The sequence below is a fragment of the Scomber scombrus genome, chromosome 18 (assembly GCF_963691925.1).
Source record: "Scomber scombrus chromosome 18, fScoSco1.1, whole genome shotgun sequence".
NCBI lineage: Eukaryota > Metazoa > Chordata > Actinopteri > Scombriformes > Scombridae > Scomber > Scomber scombrus.
Genome location: NC_084987.1, coordinates 9,897,419 through 9,919,405, shown reverse-complemented (window position 1 = coordinate 9,919,405; position 21,987 = coordinate 9,897,419). Strand labels below are relative to the sequence as shown.

Below are 21,987 nucleotides of genomic sequence, written 5' to 3'. Positions count from 1 at the left end.
ATTCTATAGTTTTAAAGCAAAATTAAAATCTTTATACTTGATATACTTGAGTCTCTACAGAAGCAGTGGAAATAAATGTACAGAAGCACTGCAGGTGTTTGACACAACTGCTTCACACCTTTCAATGACTCTGTATGACTTATTCCTGACACCTGTTGTTTCTGTGTGTTACTGTTAAAATCTATTTGCAACCTGCATGTAAACCCAATTCGTTTCACTCACCTTTTCTGTTGCGTCACAGGCAATGTGTGTAACCTCAGTTGAGTGAGTCAACGGGGTAGATGTTGCTCTAATGCTCAGAAAATGATGGAGAAAAAAAAATCAACAGCAAAAAAACAACAACAAGAGGCTAGTTCAGAGATCTACACAGATGTGTAAAAACAAGATATTTATACATTTTATAGTGTTTGAGTAAGATTAGGTCAGTTTCCTGTCAAACCTGCTGGAGAAAGTGATGAAATTGCCACTCTGCATATTGTAGTCTGCACAAAATGTCACAATGAAGTCACATAATAACAGCTATACATGATAATTCAATAAAATCTGGGGATTTTAGCAATACATTCTTCTAATAACATCATCAAATTGCACATAAACATGAAATGGCAAAATGCTTTATGGATGGATTATTTTCTTAATTACTGTGTATTAATAAAATGTGAAAAAATAAACATGGTCAATGATTGCCTTAACAAACAGATACATACATGAGAAATGTACATCTGCAGTGACAGAATTTAACTCTTTTTTTTAACACTGTGACAGTTCTTCAAACATTAAAGGATAAGTTCACATTTTTTTTGCCTTAAAACAATAGTCAGGTTTTTTTTGTTCCTCTTGTTCATACTGGCCCCTCAAACATCCCTTCTTAATCCACTTTTAACATAAGTGAAGAGGCAGAAAATCCACAGTCCTTGTTCTGTGTAGAAAATGTATTCAAAGATTTAACTGAAGTTAATACGGGGCTTCATTTGTCCGAGTTAGTATAATGTACAAAATTCCCTCTTTTTGTTACAATCCCTCTAAACTAAGAGAGCTTTATGCAGCTTAACAGTGAAATACAAAGAAGGAATGTTGCACTAAAAAGACTTGGGAAGATATGGTACAGTTGAAGCCTCATTAAAGCTTCAGATAAACTTTGGAATACATTTTTTGTTTGTATGTTTTGTCATGTTTGCACAACACTAGGACTGATGAATTTTGTCCCCATCACAACCAGTTTGAACAGGAGGAATGACAACAGAGCCCTCCCCAGCATGTATTGCTGTTGGCGTCATCATTGTCTCCGTCCTCCCTCTGTGTTTTCCTCAGTGTTCCTCCCTCTGACCAAACTCTCTGCTGCCTGCTTGCTCCATTTTCAGTTGCTATGGTATCCACCTGAAACTCAGTTTCAACCCCCGTAGTGCAAATGTGTGTGTGTGAAATGATAACTGAGAAAATTGCTTTGTGAGACACATTTGGCACGTGGTGCACAAATATGCACTAATTGATAATTAAAATGTATCCATTGTTTTATTTATATGGCATGAACTTTTCTTTCTTTCTTTCTTTCTTTCTTTTTTTATAGCACAATTGGCTTTAATATTTTTGCTTTTGAGGATTCACACATGGACGATGTTGATGCACATATCTGAGATATACATATACATATTCTTCACTCAAATTTACACCTGAATCTATTGATGAATTTGCTGATACATCTTTTCATTCATTTGATCATGTCATATCTTTCTATATCTTATCTCATACACTGTTATTTCTAGTAGTGTTCTGTTGGTTTCCGTATCTTTAGTGTTGCCTTAGTTTCAACCAAACCCATCTGGAATAATTGATGTTCAAAGCTTCACTGTGCAGAATAATGTACACATGTCAAGTTTGACATGAGAAGGCTTTTATCACATTCATCATCATTCTCTGTGCTGAATGAAAATGTGAGTTTTCAGGCGTGTATCTGCATAATTTGTGACATCACACCTGGTTTGGTGCCAATCCTGGTGTGATGTGGAAACCTGAAGCCTCCAGTGCACAAACACTGAGAACTGACTTTTCAGTGAAGTAGGAGAAAGCTTGTTCAAAACTTAAAGTGTAAAATATTTGGTGTCATTTAAAGAATTTTAACAAGAAAAATTGACTTTTATTTGTGGAAAGAACATTTTAGACTCAAATTATTATTCAAAGTAGAGTATTTTCTATATATTTCAAAACATATTTAATATAGCACATGGCTTTGAATAATTTGGTCAAAGGTTTTCATAGTAGGATTAAAGGAATTGAGAGACTTTAGATATTATAAATAACCCAAAGGCAACAAGAATGCACCAATTTCAACTCCTCCCCTCACTCTGTCTAATAAATCGATCACTTCCATCCACAAAACAGAGGCCATTTGTGTTGGAATTGCTTTTCTCAAGTTTTTTCCTATTGTCCTCATGAGCTTAGATGATCAGTTTTTCTTTGTCTTTGGGCAGCTGTAGGTTGACAGTCTCTCATCTAATCTTCACCTCTGCTAACATGATGCATTTTCAACCATTCTCAGTAACAAAATAATTCACATTAAGTAAAATGATCATTGAGATAAATAATAAAATAAATAAGAAAGCTTATTTCCCCCTAAGGCAGAATGAGTCAGTCCTGAGGAGCATGATACTGTATCTCTTGCCACAGCTCAAGCCTTCCACCTCCTGCCTTGTTCCACTTCTCACATCGTCCTTAAATCTATTTTTAGCCAGATGTTTGTGTCTGTGTAGCCTTAATGTAATTGCAGACTTGCAGCATCAACCACAATTATACTTGCTAAACAAGTGTTCTTCATTGGCCCATTTTAAACTTTTTTTCAGAAAAAACTGCAGCTGAAAAACTGTCTGCAACATGACTTAAAGAAGATAAATTGTAATAGTGGTTTCCAGAGCAACCATAGCTCTAAAAGAGACCCTGCCAAGGTTGTGAATGACGTAATACAAATTTCCTGCAATCATGTCCAGTGTGACATTTATCATTTCTGCAACCACATTACATAAAGCATTAATAGTTGAGAAGAAGAAAAAAAGACACCCAATCTTTTCATATTTTTAGTCATTTAGGTGTAAGATGTGAGTTTTCAGTTAAAGCTTTGTTCTCTTTGCAGTGGTACATTTAACTTCTGATAATGGAGATGTTGGTGCTGAACAATGTGTCATCTGCTGTCTGATCTAGGAAAAGCTAAAGTGGTCATAATCACAGTAATAGTGAGTAATTATGTTGAGATTGTGAAGCACGGTCACACTTTGATCTTGAATGGACATTTATTATAAGCCTTGTTTTGTGTGACAAATATGATTTTGCAATTTTGCTAATTAGCTAAGATTCTTAAATAAAATGTATAAATTCAGCAAAAACAAACACCTCTGTTTGAGGTCTGGTTCTTTATCTCCTAACTGACTGCAATATAAGAGAGCTCTATGTGAAATTTGGTCATTACATGCTTCTGTGAACCAACAACAAGATGCCACTATTAGTCTCTATTGGAATATTGTAGTATGTAGAATATTGCATTAACTTTACTTTTGATTGCAGCAGTGGTGGAAGAGTACTCAGATCCTTTACTTCAGAGTAACAATACAGCAATATAAAAATACTTCATTACAAATAAAAGTTCTGCATGGAAAATCCTACTTGAGTAAAGTACAAAGTATTAACAGCCTGATGTAGTATTGCTGTACAATTAGTGGTTTGTCCCTCTGACTGATATATTATTATATATGACATTATTAGATTATTTCATACTGAAGCATCAGTGTTAGAGCAGCATGTTACAGTTGTAGCTGCTGGAGGTGGAGCTAGCTTACACTACTTTATATACATAGCCAGTTTAGTCCGGTGTTTCCCAACCAAGGGTCAGGCCCCTCTTAAGGGAGTCTCCAGATAAATCTAGGGGTGGTGAAATGATTCATGGGAGATGAAATAAGGAAAAACAAAGTTCTGAGACAGAATTTTTTTTTATTTGATTTTTGGTGATATATCAGATCAATTAAACATTATTGAAATGAAACCATGTGAGAAGTGTAGACGAGGAAAATCACTATTTGGTGGAGCTGTTAACAACGCATAGACATCTGAAGTATGACTGCAACTACACACTGCTTTATGTAAGATGGAAAAGCCCAAAAAGGTTGTAAACCACTGGTTTCATCTTTAACAATGAGTTCTATTTTAAAACCTTATTATATTATCCATTGTGCCACATCTGAAAAGTAAGCTGTCAGATAAATGTAGTGGAGCAGATAGTACAACATTTAACTCTGAAATGTAGTGAAGTGGAAGTATAAAGCAGCAAAACAATGGAATGTAAAGTACAAGTACCACACAATTGTACTCAAGTACAGCACTTGAGTGAATATACTTGGTTACTTTCCATCACTGGATTGCAGTTGTAATTACTAAATGAAAATTGCTAATGATGTTAATTATATGCTGATGGCAGAGATGACATAATTGAGAGGGATACCAGAGTCCTGACATTTTAACAAATAATTATACAAGTTTATGTTGTACCAAGATGCCAAAATTGTTATTTAATGATGAGAAGGAAAAAAGCTTGTTAAGTTTACATGATAATTACTTGTGATTGTAACTGAATTTCTTTTTTCTGTCAGATATATTTAGCTGGTGTACCTCTGTGTTTGCACTGTACCCATAAGCAACAATTTATTTCTTCTTTTTTGCACGGTCTTTATTGATCCTGCTGGATGACCCCCTTAAAATGAATATTATTACCTGAGCATCAACCACTGTGGGTCGTTTCAGAATAAGAATAATTGAAGTTTAAAATATTACTTCAAAGGAAAATGCTTTTTTTATGCGTTAACTCACTAACCTATTCATTAACCTCTAAAATATGTATAATTATTCCAGTGGTACTTCACACAATGGTGGAAATGTGCTGTCTGAAATTATCCTCCACTAATGAATGATGCTTATTCCTGATGCTGCTCTTTATTTTTAGCAGATTGATAGATATTATTGTACTGTCCCTTTATCTGCCCTTCCATTAAAGTACCAAATGTATGGCAACTACATCTTTACAACAGAAGTTCAACATTGTCTTGGTCCACTTTACACCTCTGACATACTTATCACTTATAAACTAGATCTCAGGTCATCCAATACATGTACAGTATACAACCGAAGCTGCAAAAGCTGCTTCATCTACTGTGTGTAGTTTGGTTATTGCATCTTTGTTTTGACAGCATTAGAGGTTATTGATCCACTTCCTCTTCCTTTTCCCCTGCTGCGTGGACAGAAGTTGGCTTTAAAAGAACAACTTTGTTGAAAAGTTTGAACATCATTACATGATGCTAATTTAACGTGGTTCTTTCTTGACAACAAAAGCTTAATTATTCATTAGTGTCTTCTTTTATGTGCAGCATTAAAGCTCTTGCTTCGCTCTCACCTCCCAGAGAAGTAGTGGTCTCTTGGGGAGCTGCTGTGCTCTGTTGTGCTCAATAATACCATCACTAAGTCTCCAGGAGTAAACAGCAGCTAACAACGTGTGGTAGAATAAATGCAGCAAGCAAATCTGCAGCAAGGAGACAATTGATGTTTATTTCCCATCCTGTTAGTCTGTCAGGTGTCCAATTGTTCAAAAAGATAGGAATACACATTGATACAGAACATGTCAGTCAGTCAACACCCATGGAATCAATGTATGTGAATAACAATATGCACAGAGTTGATATGTGGTGTCTACGCTGTGGCATAATCACCCCCTGCAAATCCTTAACTCGGTACAGCAGAGATTGGGGATTGACAAATATTGATAGATGGCTTTTACTTTAAACTAACCAATCCAAATAAAAATGCGAGGTAGTAATGTAAAGATATCCACTCACCTGTTTAGAGTTTACAGTTTTGATGCAGGAGTTGATGTTTTAAGTCCTCATTATGCAGAGTTTATATTGAGTAAAAGTACACTAAAAACTCACAGCAAAAAATATTTTATTTGGTCATTTAAATATAGCACATTGTGTTCTAAAACATTTTGATAAATATTTATTTAATTATATATGTATATATTCTTAAAGGAGACCTATTATGCTTTTTCCTTATTTTCATGTATATAATGTTATAATGTCAGATGTTAATGTTAAAAGTAGGAAAAGAAGTAAAAAATTGAGGTAAACCTATGTAGAAGTAATCCCTGTGAGCAAAAAGCACCGGACTACTCTGAATGCTCAGTTTCCAACATTTTAATCTATTTTCATCCTTAGCTGATGTTGACTTGTGACGGATTTCTTTATATGGTCATCTGCTCTACGCACAGCATGCAAGTTCACCACTCTGCTCTGCTAACATCACTGTGGCTGTTTCTGCTTGTACTATTCCTCCTTGCATTATTTCTAACTGATCCGCTGAAAAAAGACCGTTATTCAGTCATTTAAAAGCTTTTAATTTGAAGCAGTAAAGCAGGAAAAGTTGGGTTTGCATCGGCGGAAACTTAACACAACTCTGACACTGCTGCCCCTGGCCAATCAGAACAGAGTGGGCTCATTGAGAGAGGGGCCTTAAAGAGACAGGAGCTAAACCGGCCTGTTGGAGAGAGAGAGGCTGAATTGAGGGGCTGCATAAGAGTCAGTGAAGGTAAAGAAGGAGGGGTTTTTGTTGGGTTTTTTTAAACTACGAATCATGAAAAGCTACTCTAGTGGAGTCTAAAAAATAAAAATATAATGTAGAGCTACAGCATTATAGGTCCCCTTTAAAATCTACAGTCCATTACTTTTGAATACTACATGATGGAACAGAACGAACAGAGAGACGCTTCAGTATATAGATGCAAAGGACAAAATCACAGTAAACACATTTGAGGAAAATTGGTCGGTGCAAAGGACAAATGAATCAGTCGTTCAAGGGAAAAATTGCATCTTACACAATTTGAACAGAATGCAAGAGGCAATTTTTTTTTTTTTCATTTTACAGCTCTGAGGTAGGACGCAAGCTTACAGTGAAACAGAGAGAGAGATACTGAGGATCTATTTTCATTTGGAGAAAGAAAGTATATAAATCATGTAAATTGATGATTATCATTTCACAGCTTTTACATTTTTAAATACAAAAAATACACACACTTTAAAATACACAACTCTTAACTGCGTAAGTGTACTCATTGATAAACACATTCATTTAAATATATAATACTTTACACCAAAGAAACATGCCATGAATATAATCATTGCAAAATACGTAATAAGTAAAGCAAGAAATAAGTCACATTTTTAAGTGGGGTCCAAAAAGACTTAAGTCTTCTACATATAGAACTGTTAGTTGTTATTATTATTAAATTGTAATAAACATCTCTTCTTACTCAATTTAGTCCTCTTGACACCTGATTCTTGCATGTTTTGTAGTCCAATCCAAATGTTAAGACTTATAAAATGCTGGTATAAAACTTTAATATAACTGAATATCATGTTTGTCATGCAATTTTCTGAAAGTGTTTCTGAAAAGTCACATCATAACATATTTAATTCAAATATAACGGTAATATCTTGACAAGATGAAACAGCATCTGCATGCAAGATATAAGAAAAACTGACCAAAGGATGTCAAGCTTCAGTTCAGAAACAGAAAAAGTATTGGGAAACAGTTACCTTAATGAGAGCTGGTCTTTAAAAAGGTAGTCAAACTTTGAAGAAACCAGTCAAATGTGTTGATGGAAATACTGCTAATGACTGAAATGTTCTGGAGTCGTGTAGAAGATATTCTGTACTTTTCATCTAAATTATGTGCATGAGCAGAAATGACCCCATATCTTCATCAAAGCCTGTTTGAAGTATAACGAAGAGCAAATACCACTGACTTACAAAGACTTCTCTCCACAGTCACCACATCTTGACATTTCTTTAAACATTTTTCGGACCATTTAAAAAAGGAAAAAAAGGACATTCTGTAACATCATGAGACACATTCTCTGCTGCTTAAAGGGGTCATATTGCACCTCTTTTTCCACAAGTTAACTCAGTTCCCTGGGGTCTTAATAAAATGTTTCGGACATGCTTTGATCAAAATACCACAAGGATCAAGTATCACAGCAGCCTTCTCATCTTGCCTAAACAGCCCTGTTCCGAAAGGCCGGTTTTGAGAGCCAACCTCACCCTCCTCTTCTGTGGTGTGTGCTGGCTACCATGGCAACAGTTGAGCGGTGCACAAGAATATAGCTACTAAAGAAAATGTAGTGGTGCTAATGAGTGGTGCAGCAAACACACCAAATGCCTTGCGTTACTTGTGCGAGTTTGACCAAAGCATCATTCGTGTTTATTCATGATATTGGCACAACTTTGACTGTGGGAGTATTTGTCTTTATTCACCAATATGCATTGCCTTGCCTTGTCATTCAGGGCTGTAGCCCCAAATAATTCTCCACTTTATACTGGTTTGTCACTAAAGAAAACAGCAGTATGACTAATCAGAGAGGGTTTACAGGAAAAAACATGGAAATACTTGTATCTTATTGGCTGAGAATAAGAGGCTGTAAATTCTTCAATTGATGGGGTTACTATGCATAAAAACGTCCTCTCATGCTGAATCGGGAAAACAAGGTGTGCAAATGTCTGTATGAGCCAGCTAAACCATTAGCAATGATAGCTTAGTTATGCCTCCCTTAGCTAGCGACACCAAACTAGCTTAGTCTCATGTTAGATCTTGATCTTATGTCTATTTCCTGTCATATACTGCAGCCCAGACAAGTTAGGTTGTAACAATATTGAAGTAACCAGGTGATATACTTTCAAAAGGAAAGAATTCAGTCATTGTCTTAATTTTTCCACAGGTAAAAATATCGTCTTATGTTTTACTATCTGTACCATTGAGGTGGTGCATATCAAGTATGTCCACCAACAATGATTTAAGTTTACTTAATTACTTTGAGTATTTACATGTTTTCAAATCTAATTCATTAGAGTTTTTGAGGATTGTCCTTTATGTAGGCCTAGCAATAATGGTAGTAGTATAGTAGTTTGATTTAGCTGCGTCCTGGCTGGCACTTGCGAGAGAAACATGGTGGAACTCAGACAATTTAGTGGGTGGAGACTCAGGTAGAAGCATGGATGGAGGACAGTACAATTTCACTGAATATCCAAGTGATGTAAGAAGGGGCATCAAATCTGAATGGCTTGTTTAATCCCAAGACCACACCAAACTGACTTGTTTGTCTTATTTTACACTTGTGTTAGTAGGCACATCAGAGACCCAAATACATATGCACTGAAAATGTTGGCCCCTTTAAAAGTGCTGTATGTGGATACTCAAATACTGCCAAAAGAAAAAGGGGAAAAAAAGCCACAGTGCAAGCCATGGTTAAGGCAAATGGTGGAAACAGGAAATACTGATAGTTTTTCACTTTTCATAAATACTGAAAAACCTTTCAGACTTGTTGAATATCTAAGCAAGATAGTGATTGAAGATTTGTTAGTGGACTCATTGTGTACACAATATTACTGTTTGCCACCAAAAGTATGAATATCATTAAACACATTTTGTAAAATAATAACAGCAGTGTCTTTTCCATAAGGCAATCCTAACTGTGCTTGTCAGCAAATAATCATTTGTTAAGTCTGCCGTTGAAAGGGCAAATTCAATGTCACTGTGGCTTCTCTTGGCTCTGCAATTGGCCTGTTAATCATTTCGCATTCATTCTGTCGTAAGTTCTCCTCGTTCATCTGTGACACCTCCGTAGAGCCTGCTTCAAATCCAGGCACAGTGTTGGCAACATGAACTACATGGACCTTATTTCTCCCTTTTTTACTGAGGATGCAGCTAAACACTTTCTTGAAGCCTTTGCGAAAGTGCTTGGACACCAGAGCGTACACAATGGGGTTGACACAGGAGTTGGCGTAGGCCATGCAGTGAGAAAGGATCCTGAAGGCATACGTGGTCTGATTGAAAGGGAAGTCTCCATACAGGTAGCACAAGATCACGACATGATACGGTAGCCAGCATATGCAGAAAAGCACAGTGACAATGATGATCATTTTGGTGACTTTGCGTTTAGCCCTCTTGGATTCTGACATGCCATCCAGAGGGTCAACAGCCGTCCACAGATATTTGATTGTCCGAGTGTACGAGAGGCTCACAATCAGCACAGGGATGACGTAGCCGAACAGGAAGGTGCACGTGTCCAGCACTTTGCGGTTCTGCGCCTCCCAGCCGGGGATACACACAGTACTATTGGCATAATCAATCAGGTCGTAGTAGCTCAGATAAGGACCCGCAAAGACCAGGGAAAGACCCCAGATGATCACCATGGCAACCACTGCGTTACAAGGGGTTCTTAGCTCTCTGGAGCGTAGCGGGTAACGAATGGCCAAATACCTGCAAAGACAAAAAAATAATAATTACACTGAATTACTAAATGTTATTGAAACCACATGAAGTAAGAAAATTAATGGACTTGCTGAGACAGTGTGGTATTGTATGATATTTAAAATAGAAATGTATGTTTAATTAAAAGTTAACAAAAAATTACTGCTATTGTTTAGTCCAGGCTGCAGGTGTTGTAATTGTAGGCTGATGGAGAAAGAAAAGGCTCCAATTTCCTGTAAAGCCTCAAAAAAACACCTGTTGTCTTGTTGATGTCTGACAGAATGACAAAAATTAAGTAAATTACAGAGAAAATTAGCAGTATTCTTTGGAAAATTCTATCCAACTAAAAATGATTTTTTCTTTTCTTTTTTTAGGGGGTGGGAGGCAGGGGATGGTTTTATCTGGTTTAAAGTGGATTCTCGGGTCGCTCTTACCTACTCTTAACCTAATAGTAATAAAATATCCCTCCTGCAAGTTAATGTAACAGTCCTGCCTGCACATTGTGATTGGCTGAAAGATATTCCAGTAAGTGTCTCCTCTCTGAACTCATCTACACTGAAATCCAACCCAAATATAGTGATGCATGGGTGCAGAGTTCATGACAGTTGCTTTTTGGTAACCGCCAATAATTTGATTATGTGAGAGGAGCATCTACTCTCCATGAAGGATGCTGCCACCTCCACGCTTGCCATTAAAAGCATCATGGCTCATACTGAGAGAGCTGGATGTGGGTATTGCTGTCTAAAAAAGCCTTTAGAGACATGTCAAAAATATCCATAAAATCCACAAAGGGCATTTTTAAATAAAAGTTTTCAATAGGATCTCATCTTGCATGCATTGCTTGTTAAACCATGACAATGGCAGATAATGTGACTGTGCCTACTGCTGTGCTTTTGATGCTGCTGAACAGGTAGGCGGTGATAGCACAAATCCACACACCATGTGTTGTCATGAAGAAGAGGTTTAAATAATGTTTTCCTAATATTTTTATGGCATGAATCTCTTTCACTACTCTTCTTTTCACATAATAATGTCCCATCATCACTTGCATTGTCCATCTGTGCACATGTAAAGCTGTATTTATGAGTATCTATTATGTTTTATGAGCTAATGTTCACAAGGAATTTTCAAGCTACTGCAGCCTCTCCTGCTTAAGAGCAAAGCTGCTAATCCATTTCCTCTCCATCCCTGTGTCCAGCACACTTGAGCCAGATCTACAAAAACAGAAGAAACAGCCCTTGAAACCTTGCTGAAATAGGGCCAAAGACACTTGCATTCACATGAAAGGATAAAGCAGATATCTTGACCTACTTGTCACATGGAAGCTCAGTGTCTTGGAAGAAGTACTGAGTTATTGCTCTGTAAGCTTAGCTGAAATTGTCAGATTTACAAGAAAGTGCCAGCTTTTGGACAGGCTGTGAATGTCTGACAAGATGCTTCACTTTTTGTGTTGTTGTTGCGACTAAATGATGTGTTGCTGAATGAGAAACCAATTAAAGAGCAGAACAGCAGACCTGGAAACATCTGTTGGAGTTACAGCTGAATCACCACATTTCCTATGAAGTCAATCCATGACTAAATTTCAGCTTCCTGGACAAAACAAGTCACTTACTTCACCATGTACTGGCTCTACACAGGTGCTGTTGCAGCTATTTGCAGAGATACATACACTTATACTACTATATTCAAGAAAACATGAACTGCCATGTTATGCATAACTTCAGCCTCAACATATACACTATCATACACAGATGCTAGAAATTATTTTTGGTATTAGACTGCATTACTGATGATCATCTACTGTACAGGTTTTTTTAGTACTGTTACTTTATTCATGCTCCAGATATCAAGTATAGGTTTTAAACTGCAAGTGCCAATTAATTCACTGATTAAGAGCAATAACTGTAAATTGTTTTGTTTTATATGGAATCATTTTCTCAGGCATAAAATCACAGTAAATGTGTGTAAACTGTGCTTACCACCCCTGGGTAACACAGTGCAGCGGCAAATACCTTCCATTAAAAGAGTGGATGTGTGTGCTGCTGTTCATTCAGGCTGAGCTGTGATTTAATACCTGCTGGGGATTCCTGGTCTAAAGTGTAAGCTGCTGCTTTTTTTCTCCCTTTTTTTCCCCTTGTTACAGAGGAACTGGTGGAGGAAAACGATAGAAATTCATTAACCTCACAAGTCAGATGTTCCTGCTCTTTTCCAGTCTGAGGAAGATACGTCTGGCTGGCAAGCTGAAAATCTATTGAACCCTCTACAGTGTAAACATAGCCAGTGTGTGCAAAGGGTGTCTGCTGCAGAGGGCAGCTGCACACTGAGTCCGTCCATATTGACTGAGCTGATAATGTTGCCCAACAACTTAGAGCTTACCCTGTGAGGGATATAATTTTCAGCTCAGAATAATACATTACTCTCTTATAAGATATTCAATTACAGATTGAGGGTCTCTGTAAGGTCTTTGAGTTCTAATGCATCAGGAAAGCATCTAGTGCAAACAAAATTCCTCCCTCAAATTAATATTTTGTGCACTCAAATTACAAAGCATTAAATTACTAGTTTGTGCGCCCAATGTACTATTTCGCTCTCTCATTTTAGTGACTCATGCCCTTGAACGTTTTAATTCATTCTGTTGAATTAATAATTTGTGCCCTCGAATGACTAAATCTTTGATGAGTTTGTTCTCTCTCTCTTCTCTCCTAAGGAGGATGGCTGCTCCAGAACCTTGAAACTGAGCTTTTACAAAGTAATGCAGCACTGCAGAAACAACCTGTTATCATTTACTTATATTTGGAAGACGGAGAAAAGACAACATTGTGATTAACAGCCAGAATCTAAAGAATATCCATCTATCTCAGTCCAGGTTTAAAATAAAGTCTAGAAATACAAAGACAAATGGAATAAAGGGTGATAACTTACAGTTCTTCACTGAAGGAATTCATTAAGTAATTTGAGAAGAAAATTTTGCAATTCATAGACATGCAATATTAATTAAAGGGAACCAATTATTGAGTTTTAAGGTAGGAATTACTAAAAAGGTTTAATACACTAAGTACTTATATGAGAGCATGAATTAGTAATTTGATTTGTAATTATGAAAACAATCATGATACTCATGTTTCTCTCATGATAGTAAATGGTGGAAGTGAAATAAAGTCAAACACAAACAAGATGATGAGTAGTGACAATCTTTGGCAACATGAAGCTGAGGACTTTATGGGAAATGTGGCCTTCTTGATAAGCAGAGCTAACCACACCAATCATCTCCACTGCTTATGTGAGTGTAATTTGAAATGTAATTGGGGTGTTTTGAATGTCACATATGTTAAATTGAAAAAACAACAAAATTATAGGTAATTTCTGTGTTGTATAATATAATGTAATAACCATGTGTGTGTGCATAAACAAATGTGTTTTCCTCTGGAGCTCACAAAAGTTAATAACTTACCTGTCAACAGACACAGCAGCCAGCGTGAAGCTGCTGGCGTACATGGTGAGGTTAATGAAGAAGTGGACCACTTTGCACATAAAGGAGCCGAACACCCAGCCCTCCAGAGAATAGATGGTTGCTTGGAAGGGAACGCAGAAGATGATGAAGAAGAAGTCGGCCACACTCAGGTTGAGTATGAACAGATTGGTTGTGTTATATCCAACCTGTCCACTCCGCAGCAGCACAGCAAGCACCAGGCTGTTGCCGATGGTGCCCAGCAGGAAAATGAGTGAAAAGACCACCGACACAATCACACTGGTTGGGTTCAGCTGGTAGCTTTCAGACACGTTCATCTGCCCTCCTGGCTTGCTGAAATCCTCAAAATCAGACATTTTGCGAGTCTGGAACAAGAAAATAATAATGATTCATAAGGGTTTAGATGTTTTAACTTGTCCTAAATCACATCAACTGTCTAAAACCAGCAGTGTTATGAAACCACATTTCCCAATCCAGTCTTATTCACTTGACGACAAGGCTCATGCACCGGTGGTCAGTATTGACACGATGACAAAGAAGCTCACCCAGACAGGGTTTAATGACAAGTTAGTCTTCACAACTTCTCAAATTACTTTGAAAGGTTGACAAGCCTGCATGCACCAGAAGATTTCTTTATCCAATTAATCCCCTGTTGAGTCACACCATACATACTAATAAGGCAAGAATGAGTTTTTAACTGGCTGGTGACGTTTTGTCAGGTGTTCTGAGACTGTTTTTTGTGTTTAATTACAAATAATGTTGAAGTGCAGTACATCTACAGTTATAAAGCTCCTGAAATGCATTGTGACTTCAAAACTTTCATTGTCAACTTAAGTTGAAATGTTTAACATGATATTATTTTTTGTTCTTTTGACGGGGTCACCTTTAAAGTAAAGATAAAGCGCTCCGCTCTGCTGTCATTTAGTCACTTAATACACTGCAAGGATTTGTTGGCTTCAAATATAACCCAGGAGATTTTCAGGTAAGTGGACCAAACCAATCACAGGAGCTGCTTCACCTCCTCTCCTCCCTAATCCATGGAACTGTGTCTTAAACTGAGAGCTGTCTGAGTGCCGTTGTCTTGTCAGAGTCACTCGATCGAAAATGAAAAGAGCAGAAGTCTATCTCTGCTGAGAGACTTTTGCTTTCAGCCCAGAAAACATCTTAAGTGATCATCTATTCATAGTGAGTCTGACAGCAGTGATTTATCTCTGTCAATCTGTGACTCATATTAGTGTTTTTAATCTATTATTGTTTCATTAAGTGATATCAACAATGACATTGACATGCACTCTTGGGTCTTTTTTGTAAAATTATCATGATGTTGGATTATGAGTGGGACAAAATTGGGGTTTCAAAGTAAAGAGCTGTTCTTTGTGGTGAAGTTGATGAGTCACAGCAGGGAGATACACAAAGCAGCATGATGTCTCCAAACATTTAATTTAATCCCATCCATTTATCAAAGACTTCAATTATGGATTAAAATGTTTAACGGCATAAAATGAGCAGCTGGGTCTGCAAATCATTGTCTTTGGTTATTTCCCTTGCTGTTTCTGATGATACATCCATATGATGTTAGTCAAGAGTTATTGAATCTCCATGGAATTTCATCCTGTCTTGATAAAAATAAAAAAGACAAAAAAGGATATGTGCAAAACCATTGCTACCATGAAACCTTGTTTATTGATTTTTATGGTATTTATGATACAAATTTCACATCCATGTAATTTATATGAGTTAGGGTTGATCAGTTGGATTGGATTGGAAAAATATGCTTAGAGTCTGAACTGGTAATTTCTGGAGATTGTAATGTGCAGGTGTCTTCACAATGAGGTCAGTTTGCAGGTCAACAGCCATTCAGATCCTTTAGAGTACCAAAGATAATGATGGGCAGCTGGAAGCAGACACAGCATATCAGGGTTCAAGTGCATTTTAATCAGCTCTTCATGTCGATTCCTGAACAAAGAGGCAATTCTCATTTCTCTGTCATGTAGACTTCAAAGACACATGTTCACTGATGGCTCTTAAATTGGCAGTCTCCTGTGTTGATAGAAATGGAAGAAACCTTCAAATAGTGGAGTGCATTTAGAAATTGCACTTTTCTAGGAGCCTTTTTATGTAGAAAAAAACTCTTTAAAAACTGTTATCCTCATGATTGCCACCTTAGAATATGTCTTGCAATTTCCAGTCATGAATGGAATCACCCTAAAGAAAAAAATCATCTTGGTCTGAACTGAAGATGCATAAAGGTTGCTTATTATTCTACCTGAATTAACAGATGGGGATTTCATATAAAAGATACACAGCATGATGAATTAATGCCCCATATCTATGGCGGTAAAAATGTGATCCCTTTTAAAAATTAATGGAGCTGAAATAATATTGCAACAATAAGAAGCTCAGACTACAACAAAGCTACATGTAAATAGAGAGGGATCAGAACTCATTTTGGCATTTGTTTCTCCAGAACTGATAAAGATTGCTGTCTTTTTAAAAGCAAAATCACAGGGAAATGAAATGCTATAAATGTAGATGATAAAAACTGATTTTTTCATTGCTTCCATTCCTCAAATCTCTGCAATAACAGGCTTAAAATGAACTATTAAATATTATTCAACTTTCAACAACATTCGGGTATCAAACTATTCTGCTGCCGGTCTATCAGAATAATCAGAAACATGATTAAGAGTAAAATGAGGAGGATATACTGATCACAGTCAAAGGCAAATAAATGAGTCATAATAAATGTAGATTGTAGACACTGGAACATTTTCTTATTTCTTTATCTAGTCAGGGTTAGATTTGCTGGATGCTGCAGAGGAATTCTACTCAAAGCTCATTCCATGCCTGATTTCAATAGTCTCTTTTATGTTGTGGCTGATTTCTCTTTATTTCCACCAGGGAAGACAACTCAGACTGAAATGAAATTTCCGACTGCAGTGGGATACCAGGGCTAAGATCAGCCAGCGCTGAACATGTGTGAGAGTCTCAGGGAGGATCATAGAAAACAGGGACTGGCACACAGGAGCTTAATGAGCTGGTAATAGAGCATTCAGGACCTGTCAGGTTGAGGAATTTACAGACTTTGGCTGAGCGTGGTGTGATGGATGTGAGCATAATTAGAATTTTTTGGAAACGAAATAATGAGTAATGAAAACAGCAGAGCCAAAGGGAGGAGTAGGACGAGGTCTGATGGGGATGTAGCTCAGCCTGAACCAGACTCCACGGGAATACATCTAAATGTTAAGAGGAGAGGAGAGGTTTCCACATATGAAAAAATGATGAGGCATAGATAAAACAACAAATTACACCACAATAGTTGGCATCTTTATCAACAAGCAACCAAGCTGGAATAAGATACATGATATTAATTATTTCTCTGTCTGATGTCAGGGGAAGATGAACATCCAAACTTTGAATATCAGCCAAACAGCTTCAACATTTCTGCATTCTGTAATCAAATGTTTAAAAAGAAAATTGCTTGTTGTACATCATTCATTTGAATGGCAGATAATCTATAGAGCAACTCAAATAATTCAATTCTGCACGAACAGCAGAATCAGCATACAGATGAGGTAGATACAATATGATAAACCTACCGGGATGATGATGAGTGGACAGTATCCAAAGCTTCAGCACACTGCTCCGATTAGGAACACTCCCGGCAGACCTGCTCTGTTAAGATGCTCATACTCTACCCACTGAAGCCTCTGTTCTTCCAGAGTATATCGCTATCTGCCTGTGTTGCTGCTATCTTACTCTTTCTCCGCCTCCACCCCTTCCACCCAACCCCTCTCCCCCTAGTGAGGACTCCTCCTCCACATTCACTTTAATGTTCACTCTTCACTGCAGAAAAGGATTGCAGTGCAAAGGTATGGAGGGAGGCTGCAGTGCTTGGCAATCTATTCACAATCAGTGCATAATGAGGGGGTTCACTGACAAAATAACCTTTATGCAACATTGATTGTCACTCTTAGGAGTCTGCACATGTACCCAAATCATCCCCCCTGTAAATGAGGCAGTGACCTTTGCATTTACGTTCATCTTTAACATGGCTTGTTAGTACCGTGTAGTGAGTGAAATTGTTTTCTACTAAGAGGGAGCACGATTCGATTTAGTCAATCAATTCAAAGGGGAAACAGAAAAACAATATTGTCAGTGTACACACTGTCATAGTTTTAAATAGTGGGTAATGTCTGTCATGCATCAGGTTTACAACATTGAACCAGGTGAGTACGTCACTATGGAAGTCTGGGACATCCTATATTACTGTCTTTATGAACCTGTTAAAATATGTAGCAGCAAGTGAAGTACTCAATCACAGCAAAATTCTTCAAACAATTGAATCACATCAGCTCTTTCCACATTTACCTTTAGGATTTCAATTTCAGGTGTCTTTAGATGTGACTACAGTAAAAACATTCCCCAATTTATATAGTGTCAAGAACACATCATTAAGTTATGCATTAATATACAAAGACTGTTCCTCCACAGCTTTTGATAGTTTAGATTTACTGACAATAGTTAAAGGATATGGCTGGCAATCCTCTATATTTTTCATACTGATAACACATTTTGTGTGTGAAAAGATCCTACATAGGTCACCACATTCTCAAGTCCTGCAGTTACCGTAGTCATCAACCTCTGAAACGTTATCTGGAAATTCTTCCAAATGGTAGAACTTTGCATATATAAAGACCTTTAGAATTAATGTAAGCAGAAAAATGCTTGTCTATATAATATTTCTTTTTTATTGTAGCACCCCACTTTGTGTCATAGACTTAAGAAGCTTTTCCTTTGACCAACTCAAAAAGACTGAAACCAGTGGACTCATTGAAAAACTCTCGAATCACAAAGAGCAGAAAATACATGGCTGCATCCCAACCCTAGGGCACCATTCTCAATAGATCTTGACGGTTTGATGAAAATACTTTATAGCACCTTGTGATTGTGGATGATAAGCAGACGACCCAACCTGGTTAATACCAAGCATACATGACCTCCTGATACCTGATATAAAATCGGATGTTGGACTACCTGGGTGCCACCTGACATACATGGCATGACCTGGAGTATGCCACCACATCTTGGTACATTTTTGGCCAACAGAAACATCTTATGATCCTCTCCTGTATATTACATATGCCTAAATGGCCTGCTCAAGTTGTCTCATTGGCCAGATGCATGACCTCTTGCTTAAACTTGGTAGTACAATCTGTGCAGCTACAGACCAATGCTCATGAGACGGATTGTGAAGTGGCCTCAATTTCCAAATCAAAATATTATCTTTCTGATAGAGTCCCTTTGCTGCCTCCTGACAAAAGTCATACTGTAGCAGTTTTTTTTAAAATGTCAACAGAAGAGTCCCGATGTTGCTCAGCAATCAGAGTCACATCTGAAAAGTGGCCGCACACTCCTACCCATAACTGAACTGATGGCTCCCCTTCCACAGGTAAGAAGATTCAGTGACTGGGACATAGAGCATATCACTAAACATGCTGGAAAAGGTCTTTGGATATTCCCTCTATAGAACTTAAGTCTCAGACACCTCACAATGCACCTCTTGTACTGTAAGAGTGACACCATCACTAAGTACAGCATCCACATGGCAAGATTCATAGTCACTGGGATAAACTTGGATGCCTGCCTGTTACGACCCAAAAATGTCTAGGGGGGAGGGAAGTAACAATTGGTATTACCAATAACAGAAACAAGAGGACGACTTAAGTATGAAGGCAAAACCAAGGATTTATTTAACAAAGCAGAACAACAAACCAAAAAAATCTGGCTCAATAAACTAAGGATGGACTTCACTTAAAAATAAGGAAGTCAATAGGATAACTTTAACAACACCACTTCTAGTCACTAACACAAAGAGTCACAGAGTCACACGCAAGGCACCACCAACTGTACTGCCAAAAGGCCCACTGGTACAGACAAAGGGATAGCTGGAGCCTTTATACTGGGGCTGATTGCAAACGGGGAACAGCTCTGGTGATCAGCTGAGGGAGGAGGGCAGTACCTGTCAAGAGAAATGAAAAACAAAACACAGCACCAAACACAAAGCAATCACTATGGCAGGTAACACTGCCAGATCATTATCTAAAATGAAAGTTGTCCCTCCTACTGGAAAGGAATCAATTATTCCAGTTGCACCTGGCCCATACACTAGGTTAGTATGAAGAAAAAGCTTGTGAAGAAGAACAGGAACTGACTGCCAACACCTTTAACTAATGCTAAGGCATCCAAAAATGATGAAGGTGGCGAATATAACCCTCAAGAGCAAGGACTGAGAAGCCCCGGTGTCCAAAGAACAGTCACTGGAACTTCCTTACCATTTTCTGACACAGACACTACCTCTTGACACAAAGCCTTTGTAACCCAATGGCACCAAATCTCTGCCTGTTCACATCCTTTCCTCTGAACATTCTTACTGGCTTCTTTTCAATGCAAGAAACGCAGACTTAATATGGCCCAACCTTTTACAGTAGTGGCAGATAACTCCATAGTGAAGGGAGAGTCATGACTTTATGACTCAATCTGGGGCCGATTGGGAAACCGACTGGGAACAGAAATGGGCCCCATGGGTGCGCTGATATTCTCTCCTGCCTTCCTTTTTTATTTAATTCCTCATCCTAGGGAGGTCACAATGAGTTTTTTAAAGGCCTTTCGCCACCAGGTCACTAAGGTGGGCTTCAATATACTGTGGCAGACTCTTAAACCACTAACTATCAATATTATGCCACCTATATAAACCCTAATAAAAACAAAAAAAACCTTAAAAAAAAAAAAAAACATGTATATTTGTAGGAATTTCAAACACCAATGATTATCGGTATCGTTACCACTTGGAAAACTTTCTCCCACATTAACAACTGTTTTAAGCAAGATATCCAGTGCTGTGCAACTTGGTCACTGCCCCTTTGCCGAGCTGAATTTAACTCCTGTTGCACCCTGCTCTCACAAACACTGCTAGCTGAGTTATTCTGCTACCTACAGTCGTAGTTTAGATTAACTTGTCTAGGCCCACCACTTCATTAGTAAGATAGCCATTTCAGCCCACAGACTGGACCTATAAAGGTTAGATGTTGGTGGAAATCAATGTATGGGATTTAGACTGGCTGGCTTCCCAGACACCGACAATCCAAAGCACACCAGGGCACTAACCTGCTGCTTCCTCTGACATGCTGTTTCCATGGCAAACCCAAACTGATGCAAGGCCTTGCCAATCTGGCTCAGTGTTCAAGTTTTATTAAAATTTCCTCTTCAGAGTAGGAGAAAAACCAAATAACTCGATAATGGAGGACGTCAGACTCCACACAAGTTCATCAATCAATCAATGATCAGGCCATTTCTGGTTGTCATCTTATCCACAGGTGTTTACAGTTGCCCTTATGCTCCCAGCCACACACAAACTAAATGAATGAAAGGCATGTGAGGTAGTATGAGCAGGGGCCTCTAAACTGTGATATCTGTACACCAGTGATCTCCAACCCTGCTCCTGGAGAGCTACTGCCCTGCGTGTTTTAGGTATCTCCCCACTCTAACACACCTGAGTCTATTAATTAACTCGTTATCAAGCCCTTTGACGAGGAGCAGGGTTGGAGACCACTGCTCTACATCTTGGTGTTATTGGAAAAACACTAGCAAATCACTGTAAGTGGAATCATCCACAAATCTGCATTGCCATCTACCACACATAGAACTACTTTCCTGAGAATGAAAATCATCACTGTAATTAGTCTTTAACACCGTATTTATAAGTTGAATCTATTCATTTTTGGATTGGCTCTGCACATGAGATTTATTGACAAAAAGAAAAATCTAAAAAATTTGACCCATTTATACACTGTAAGAACACTGTATACACAATTCCTTTAGCCACACTTTTCCTAATGTGACCCACAGTTTACAAAAATGTACAAAGTGAAAATAAAAAAAAAAAACAGCATTTGAACATGTTGCTGTATTCATCATACTCTATAAAACAGTGATTGTGAATGTCTTTTTTCCATAAGATTAATCAAATAAAAGGATTAATCAATGTATTAATGACTGACAGTGAATTGGTGTAGAGACTAACTAATGAGTCAGAATATGACCAGTATGTAAGGGTTAAGGTACAGATCAACAGGTACAAAGTATATATTCATCTTTGTATATTAAAAAGAAAGAATACATAGTCA

At 37.7% G+C, this 21,987-nt stretch overlaps 1 protein-coding gene across 1 annotated transcript; it reads right to left on the bottom strand.

Annotated features, from left to right (window-relative positions):
• Positions 1-8,336: 8,336 nt before the first annotated feature.
• Positions 8,337-14,157, bottom strand: galr2b (galanin receptor 2b). Its single transcript, XM_062438942.1, has 2 exons — positions 13,784-14,157; positions 8,337-10,341 (listed from the first exon to the last, which is right to left on the bottom strand). Exons 1-2 carry the CDS (start codon positions 14,155-14,157, stop codon positions 9,579-9,581), a joined length of 1,137 nt encoding a protein of 378 aa, XP_062294926.1. The 3' UTR covers positions 8,337-9,578.
• Between the last annotated feature and the right edge of the window lie 7,830 nt (positions 14,158-21,987).

What these genes read in the sequence shown, in the direction of transcription:
- galr2b (XM_062438942.1), bottom strand. Translation starts at nt 14,157, where the DNA reads ATGTCTGATTTTGAGGATTTCAGCAAGCCAGGAGGGCAGATGAACGTG. An exon ending in GCTGCTGTGTCTGTTGACAG is followed by an intron (nt 10,342 to 13,783) that starts GTAAGTTATTAA and finishes TTGTCTTTGCAG; the next exon opens with GTATTTGGCCATTCGTTACC.